This window comes from Cornus florida, unplaced genomic scaffold (genome assembly GCF_030987335.1).
Source record: "Cornus florida cultivar Cherokee Brave unplaced genomic scaffold, ASM3098733v1 CherokeeBrave_3.0.0_Hap2_Chr07, whole genome shotgun sequence".
NCBI lineage: Eukaryota > Viridiplantae > Streptophyta > Magnoliopsida > Cornales > Cornaceae > Cornus > Cornus florida.
The window spans coordinates 68116624-68126217 of NW_026775577.1; the positions used below are offsets into that span (position 1 = coordinate 68116624).

The window sequence follows — 9594 nt, forward strand, 5'->3', positions numbered from 1 at the left end:
CGAGCATTCTCAAGCATATTGATTATTAATCCTACCTCTTTTAGATACTATTATCATCCATCTCAACATTTTAATCTCAATGAGATTGATACATTTTTCTTTTCTTTTAATCCTCAGCATGATTATTCAAATGGCCAACATATTCACTAGCTTAGCATGATTATTACTATAGAATTTCTTACAATATCTTTTACAGAAAAAAAAAAAAAAAAAAAACCTTGCTTTGAGTAGTTTAGAATGTAAGAGATCAACATTGATGTGATTTATCATCTCATATGATAGTATATGGGACTACAAAAGTGGCAACTTTTAAGTTTTCAACATCTATGAATCTTCAATCTCCAAAAGCTCTTTCTCATGCCTTGCTCACTAGCTATCTTATAGATACAATAATACAAGTTTGGTTTAATCACAAATAAATACCTAAGGATTTTGAATTAGCAACTTGCAACAACTACCACATTAGGCATGTTTCAAAGGAGATCAAAAATGTTTAGAAGTTCCATTCACCGTCCATTCTCTTCTCACGATCCTTGTTCGTGCCCTTTTTGGTAGATTAATAGGCTCAGGTGATACTATTTGTTCAATCTTCCCCTCATTATATTACCTCCTCACCCATCACAAACTTCTCTTCTTCCTTATTGGTAGGATCCCCTTTACTCCCACACCTTTCATCTATTGTAAGAGATTAAAAATTTTCAAGTGCTATTAATTTGTAAGTCTTCATTTACGGGAATAATTTCCCCCAAAAGGAACTGAGGAGTCATATTCATATTGGCAATAGTGTATCATTAATGAAAGTGGGTCTATTTATTTCCTCCCTTGGTATCAATTCCATCCAATCACTAACTTGCACATTCTATTCTGTACTATTGGATCTATTATGCCATCCTATTTGCATCCTAAATTAGCCATTCAACGAGTAGTCTCAATATTAGAACTCGAAACACAACATTCTTTAGCACATGATTTTGAGTCTTAGATTTTGAATCATATGATTTAGTGCTGTATCAAGAAGTGAAGGTTTGATGACACAAAAAGAAAATCCAATAAAGCAACAGGACAAATTGCTAAAATAAAAGTAAGCTATGTCAGGCGTGGGAATGGGAATGAGCACAAGTGTTCAAGTTATCGCAAATTTAAATCCAAACACATCAGAGAACATACATTCATATTTTTTAACATTCTTTTATTTTATAAGATGAAATAGCATTTTATTCTATAAACTAGACACAAATAGCATTCATCACTAATAGATATGAGTCAAATTTTCAAATCAAATACCATTGAAAAGGCATCAAAACCAACCAAACTGTACATAAAAAGGCAATAACCAGTATAGATATTTATTTCTTAATGCATCAAAGCATAATTAAAACCATACTTTAGGTAGCAATATGCCACAATGACAACGAATGAGCTCGCCTTCATCACCATCAGATCTTCTCAACCTTGTCGGCCTTGATAACCGGGTTCGCCTTAGCCATGGCATCCTGCCCAGCACTCTTGTAATCAAACAGGCAGTTGTGCTCGTCAGAGTATCGATGAATCGAACAGAATGTCTGCCCACACCGGCACTTGAACCCAGTCAGCCCAACCCGCTTCCGGCAAAAGCTGCACCTATTCGCCGGCTTATTCTCCGAAGTAGTTCCCTCATAGAACTTCGCTTCTTGAACTTCACCTACCTTGTTTTCACCCACAGCTTTGGTTTCTTCAATTATTGAAGCAATCTTCGATTGCTTCAGAAGATAGTCCTTGTAACATTTGGAGCAGAGATTATTAGTTGAAGGGTTTCCGAAAAACCCACAATTGTTCGTGCAGAGCATCGGAGGAGCATTGAAAGACTCATGCCCACCCTCGTCAACCAGTTTCTTTTTCTGTGGTTCTTGCTCCATATAATTGACCAAAAAACAACAAATCCTCCAAAAATCCTAATCAAATTGATTGAAAAGGTTTCTACTATGGAAAAGATTAACAAATCCCCAAAAAATCCTAACCAAATTGATTGAAAAGGTTTCTACTTTAGAAAAGAATTTTTTCAAATCGTAGAGTTGAAAACCCTTTGAATCACACCTTCACAATCCTTTGAAATTGCTACACGGCTCAATAAAACACCTAATGAGTTCATCAATAGAGACTGGAGATCGATTAAGACAATTGTATAGAAAAACTGAGAGCATCCATCAAACAGTGAATCAAAAACCCTAACCCTAATTGCAAGATCAGAAAAGCGAGCGCTTGAGAGTGTAGGGGTTTTTTGTATTGCTTGGTTGGGCTGTCTTCAAATGGGCTAAGACTCACTAATTCTATTTTTTGGGTTGGTCTTAGCTGCTGGGCCCCTTCCTGTAACCCTGTTCGATCTGGCCATTAAATTCAGTGGCAATTGCCCACTGATTTTTTATTTATTTATTTTAGTATTAATACTAGTGAATTTTCCTTTTTTGAATTATATATATACCTATTAAATTTTCATATTGCTCCCCTGAAACGACAAAAAAAATCCATTATTGTCCCCCTCACAGAAATTCATTCCCACAAATTCATTCCTATTTCAGCTACGTATAATGTTAGTATTTCTTCCCATGCACTTTTGTTACCTTTGTATATATTGTAAGTTAAATATTTTTGAGTTTATTCTTGTTCACCGTTCATTATCACTTCCATTGCTCCCAAGCGACCTTGATATTTCATCACTTGAATGGACTCTGAGACAACTTAGACGAAACCCTAAGGACCCGAATTTGTTAGGAGAAGAAACAAGTGATACCATGGCAGAGGGAGAGAATACACCCGTCGTAGCAGAAGAAGAAAATTGACTCGTACCTCTTAGGGACCATTGCATCCCTTCGACGTATACATCTCTTTCTTGCATCCAAATGCCAATTGTCGATGCACGTCAGTATGAAATTAAGTCCTCCATGATCCAAAATGCTTTCGTCATTCTTAGGACTTAGTGACGAACTTATAAGCATTGTGACGGCCCAAGTTTTGTTAAACCCGGTGCGTCAATGATGAACCAAAGATTGACCCGATAACGGATCCGAAATGTGGAAGTGAAAGATGAAAGATGGCCTTCAGAGATGTATGTCATCCCTAAGGCACTAAAATGACTCCCCATGAAGCCACGGAACTTTAATGAGTCAAGAATGGAAGTAAGGATTTTAAAACCCAAAAGAAATGAACCAAGGGTAAAATGGTCATTTTAAACTGAAATGAATGCCAATGAAGAAAGTTGGACTCAAGAATTGCCTGATTCAGAGTACGGACGGAAAAGATATAAAATGAACAAAATGGCATTCTTCGTTTAGGAGCTACCACGAACTTATCTCACTAAAACTGTAATAACTCTTACTACGGATGGAGTTTTGATGTGTGGTTAGAACCATTGGAAAGCTAACTTAAAGATCTTGAATTTAGACTCAAGAATGACCTGACTTGGATCAGAGATGAAAGAAATATGACCTCCTGAAGTCAGTGCAAGGAAGCTATCCAAGGAAAATAGAATTGGAAAAGCTTCAGGGATGGTCGGTTGACCGACAAGAAGCACCAGTCGGCCGAACCCCCATTATCAGCCTGTCGAAACGACTAAATTCCCTAAAAAGGCTACTGGAATTGCTCAAATATGTGTCAACCAACTGATGATTGGCCATCAGCCGACCAATACACTCTTTGACAGTAAAATGCTTACTGTCAAATGCTGCAAAGTGTGCTCGGTCCAATCTCGAAGCCTCTCATGCATTCCCAATGTCCTGGGACAATTTTGAAAACATATTCTAGCCTCATTCAAGCATACATAACATGCTAAATCAAAGGGAAGCTTCAAGTCACACTCTAATGCATGAATTTGGCATACAAATTCATAATTCTTCCAAAAATAGTTCAAAAGTTGAAACTTGTGAGTTTTCTGAAATATGAGCATTCTTGCAAATGTAAAATGACATAGTAGATGCGCTACAATGGCCTTCGGCCTCATTATAATCCGTTTGCAAAATTTCATATACCAACCCTAAGGTTTTTCACAAAATAAACTATAATGGCATTTCATAAGTTTTAAAACACTTTGAAGCTAATGGCCCTGGCCTCATGTTACACATACAACATAGGTGTCTAGAAGTATACATTACACATTAAGGAAGCCATAATTGCTTCTAAAATACCATACATCCATGGTATACAAAACATAGTATCCAAAAGGAAAACATGCTAAACAAGTGCATATCATTATACAAAAATGCTTTAAATTGCTTAGAAGCTTTTAAGGATGATGAGCATCCGAGAAAATAGTCTTCTGGCCTGTAAAATAATCGAAATAACTAGGGTGAGTAATCAAGTTACTCGTAGGAAGAAGCATATGCGTATACCCTAAAGTTTCAATATCATTACAAGATCAATATAGACGAATACAAGGGATCATTCTACTTAACGTCTATATTCAAGGTGTTCTAAAGGATCATCTTAAGTTAACTTAAATGATTCTATTACAACACAATATCAATATCAATGTACTTAATAACATCAATTCACAAATAACCAAATTTACAAGTCACAATTAAGCATTAGTTGTAAACTTGGAAATGAATGCGAAATCAATTAGTGGAAAGCTTGGACATCAAATCCCGGAGTGAACCAAGACCTAAACGGTTATTCCGAGCATTATTAACCCACTGGGAATACCACCCTAGTGCGCACTATAATATAGGGAGCTCTCTATCTCCTGTACTAGAGCCAAACTCTAGCCATGTCATTTGTAACAATGTCCCAAGAGAATCCAAAATCATAATTAAGTTCAAAACTTATACAATATTAAGGCATATAACCACCTTCCATACACAAGTATTTTTGAAACCACACAAACCATGTCTTAGGGTTACAAGTCTAGAATGGCATAATAAATGACAAGTTCTCAACATGATATAATGTGCAATACAATATCATCAACTTATTAATTTAAACCATGTCTCAACAATAAGCTTTATATACTAGATTTCAACAATTTTAGTAACAAGCTTCTAAAATAGTTACAATTACCAATAGTAATCAACTAAAATGTAGAATTATCATCACAATAGTTTAGTAATTCAAGTCAATAAGAGTTCTATATGACATTAATAATCCTACATAAGATAAATACACAACATATATGCTTAAATAAATAAACCCTAAGTCAATCATAAGGATTTCCAATAATATGCAATACTACAATTCTAAAAGCATGTACACAATATATATTAAACCCCAAAGGATTATAAAACACTCAAAATATAAACATACTACCACCTCTACCTTAATAGAGAATTGAATCTCTATAATCCAAGGCAACCAAGCTTAAAATGGAAAACAATTCTAGGGTTTTGTAGAGGAGAGTGAAAGGAAACTTTATCTTTTCAAGGTTAATGATCTAAGGTGAATGGAAGGAGGCCAAAATGAAGAAATAAGCTCTTAACCAAGCTTTTCTCCAATGGTGGCTAGGTTAGGGTTTTATGGACTAAGGAAAGAAGAAGATGAATAAAAAAAAGGTGAATGAAGGATTTAGTATTTCTCCACTCACTATGTGCTCTTGTACTACCTCTCACACACACACTAATGCAAGACTAAATTATGAGCTTACACTTGTCACTAATCCATGGCTCCTTCCTAGGTTTAATCATAAGCCTACACTTGTCACCAATCCATGCCAACAAGTGCTCCTATCCTAGGCTAACAAGTGGTTGAATCTCCACCCTCCACATGTCACAAGATCAAGCTTCTAAGGGACTCTTCCAAAATGCCAACAAGTGGCTTCAGGAGAATGTGACACTTGTCACACTTTCCAAAACTTGCAAAAAAGTCCTTTTCCAAAATATCTTTCAAATTAAATTGTAAAATGGTCCCTAAGATGAAAAATAATTACTTTGCATAATTACACTTAAACACCAAAAACCAAGAATATTTCTAAGAAAGTATGCATCCATGCCATTTACGAAAAAGTAAGCAACTAGAATGTATTTTCTACAAAAGTAAAAATACAATTTTCTTTAAAATCAAATATCATGAATGCATGCAAAGCTGAAATCAAATTCGAGCACAAAAAGTGATGTTATGCAAAGAAAAACGATAAACGAGAAAAGACGAAATAGGGAAAAGACGAAAAAAAGAAATTACAAAAAAAAGAAAAGAAGGAAAAAGACCGGGTCATTACAACCTACCCTCCTTAAAAGGATTTCGTCCATAAAATTAAGCCGTACCTGAAAGAAAGAATAAATTGGGATACCGAGAGCGAACCTCCTGTTCGAGTTCCCAGGTAGCCTCCTCAATGCCGTGATGTCTCCACAAGACCTTAACCAAGAATCTGGACTGGACCTTCGTTGTAGGTCGTCCTCATCAACAACAACATCTATCTACCATAAAACATACGATGGATCCGGCTCGTACTTTCTTAACATAGAGACATGAAAGACGTCGTGAACCCTATCCAGGTCTGGCGGCAGTGCCAAATGATAAGCAACTTCACCGATGCACTCCAAAATCTAAAATGATCTAATGAACCTAGGAGACAACTTGCCTGTTTGCCGAAATCTTAGAAGTCCCTTCCGTGGAGAAATCTTGAGAAAGACGTGGTCCCCTACCCCAAAAGATAAGGATCTCCTCCTCTTGTCAGCGTAACTCTTCTGCCTGCTCTAAGTTGTAGCTAACAACTGTCGAATCAACTTAATCTTCTTCATAGTCTCAAAGATAATATTGGGACCCAAGGTGACTGTATCACCTACCTCGATCCGACAAACTGGAGATCTACAATACAACGCCTCAAAAGGTGCCATGCTAATACTGGTCTAGTAACTATTGTTGTAGGCAAACTCAACTAAGGGTAAGTAGTCTTCCCTACTACCCCCAAAATCCAAAATGTAAGCCCGTAGCATATCCTCTAATATCTGAATGGTACGCTCTGACTGACCATTAGTCTGAGGATGGAATGCTGTGCTGAAATGAAGCCCCGTATTAAAAGCCTCTTGAAAACTCTGCCAAAAGTGAGACGTGAATCTGGGATCCCTATATGAAATAATGGATACTGGAACATCGTGAAGCCTAACAATCTGCCTCACATACAATCCACTAAGTCTTTCTGCGTCATCTGTCACTGCCATAGGCAAAAAGTGAGTCGTCTTAGTCAATTTGTCAACAATGACCCAAACGGTATCATTCCTTACCTTGGATCTCGGAAGTCCCATCACGAAATCCATAATGATGTGCTCCCACTTCCACTTGCCACTGGCAGTGGTTGTAACAAACCTACCGGTCTCTGATGCTTTGCCTTCACTTGCTGATAAGTAAGGCATTCAGCCACGAACTGAGAAACATCCCATTTCATACATTTCCACCAAAACTATCTCCGCAAATTGTGATACATCTTTGTACCACCAGGATGAACTGCGAGTCGAGAATGGTGAAAATCTTAAAAAACAATGTCACGACAAGACTAAGAAACAAACATCTTCCCTCTGTACCTGAGACCACTGTCTGAATGCAAGGTCCAACCCTCTACATTCTCGCCGCCTGAAATCTGAACGTAGATGGACTTCATCTCCCCATCCTCTTGCTGTACCTCAATAACACTGCTAACTAGAGCCGGTTGAGCCATAAGGCTAAACAAAATAGCCGGTGAAACATCCTCATAAGACTGTAAACCAAAATCTGCAAGCTCTTCTAGCATCTTCCATCTGTGAATGAAAATGCTAGCAAGAGTACTCCGTGACTTCCTATTCAATGCATCGGCTACCATATTGGCCTTTCCTGGATGATACTGCAACTCAAAGTCATAGTCCTCCATAAACTCAAACCATCTACGCTATCTCAAATTCAAATCCTTCTGAGAGAAGAGATATTTGAGAGTCTTATGATTGGAGAAAATCTCGAACTTCTCCCCATACAAATAATGTCTCCACCTTTTCAAGGCAAAGATAATTGCTGCTAACTCCAAATCATGTGTCGGATAATTCAACTCATGAGTCTTTAACTGTCGAGACCCATATGCAACCACCCGCTCTGTCTGTATTAAGATACAACCCAAACCTTCTCGTGAAACATCACAATAAACCACGTAACCTAAACTACGTTCAGGCATGGTCAAAATTGGAGTCGATGTCAATCTGACCTTTAACTCCTGAAAAGTAGAATTACAAGCTTCATTCTATATGAACTTGACTCCCTTGTGAGTAAGTCGAGTCATAGGTGCCGCTAGACAAGAGAAATCCCAAACAAATCTCCTATAGTAGCCGGCTATGCCAAAAAAGCTCTGCACCTCAAACACTGTCTTCGGATGCTCCCAATCCGTCACATACTCAATCTTCGATGGATCCACCGCAACACTGCCCCCTGATACGACATGTCCAAGGAACTTCACTTCCGGTAGCCAAAATTTGTATTTCTCGAACTTGGCATACAATCGGTTATCCCTAAGGATCTGCAACACTGTCTTCAAATAATACTCATGCTCCTCACTCGAAGCTAAGTACACGAGAATGTCATCAACGAACACCATCATAAATCTGTCAAGATAGTCACTGAATATACGGTTCATCAAATCCATAAAAGTTGCTGGAGCATTGGTCAAACCAATGGCATCACCAGAAACTCATAATGGCCATACTGTGTATGAAAAGTGGTCTTGGATATATCCTCATCCTTAACCCTTAACTGATAGTAACCCGACCTCAAATCAATCTTCGAAAAGCATGTCGCTCCCTTCAACTGATCAAACAAGTCATCAATCTTAGGCAAATGATACCTGTTCTTGATCGTAGTGCGATTCAACTTGCGATAATTGATGCAAAGCCTTAAAGACCCATCCTTCTTCTTTGCAAAAAGAACCGGTGCTCCCCACGGTGAAGCACTAGGAAGAATAAAGCCCTTAGCTTTCATTTCATCTAGCTGACCTTTTAGCTCATCAAGCTCCGCCGGTGCCATATGGTACGGTGCCATAGAGATGGGTGCTGTACCGGGAATGACATCAATGGAAAAAATAACTTCCCCTAAAGGAGGTAACTCTGTTAGTTCCTCTGGAAATACATTAACAAAATCCTCAACAATTGCCGGAAGAACACGGCGAAAACTGCTATCCTAGTCAATTAGCAAACTAGCCAAGTTGGATCTGTGGCGACTCCAGTCACCAATACTAAAAACCATCACCGGGTGGGAATCGCTCCGATCTCCCACAAAATGGAAACAATCTCCCTTGGGAGTGCAAACGGACACCCTTCCGTGGAAGCAATCGATAGTAGCCCGAAAGAATGACAACCAATCCATCCCGAGAATGACGTCAAAGCCTGCCATGTCGAGAACAACAAAATTGAACTTTAAGGTCCGCCTAGCCCCTGAAAAACACGATCCAAAGATACTGGACCCTCAGCTGGTGTGTCAACATAAAGAAGACTATCCTGAAATGTGACCTCCAGACCCAATGAATGTGAAAATGATGCAAAAATGAAAGAATGTGATGTACCCGTGTCAACAAGAACCTGTGCCCAAGAACTGAAAACTGGAAAGATACCTCGAACTGAAGAGGTGCCTACGGAAGCATCCACCTGTGGAAGAGCATAGACTCGTCCCTGGGCCCTTGAG

The 9594-nt window shown here is 38.3% G+C and overlaps 1 protein-coding gene across 1 annotated transcript; it reads right to left on the reverse strand.

Moving 5' to 3' along the window:
- Nucleotides 1–1259: 1259 nt before the first annotated feature.
- Nucleotides 1260–2291, reverse strand: LOC132267281 (zinc finger A20 and AN1 domain-containing stress-associated protein 6-like). Its single transcript, XM_059768406.1, has one exon. The coding sequence runs from the start codon at nt 1893–1895 to the stop codon at nt 1437–1439; it is 459 nt and encodes a 152-aa protein (XP_059624389.1). The 5' UTR covers nt 1896–2291; the 3' UTR covers nt 1260–1436.
- Nucleotides 2292–9594: the final 7303 nt, after the last annotated feature.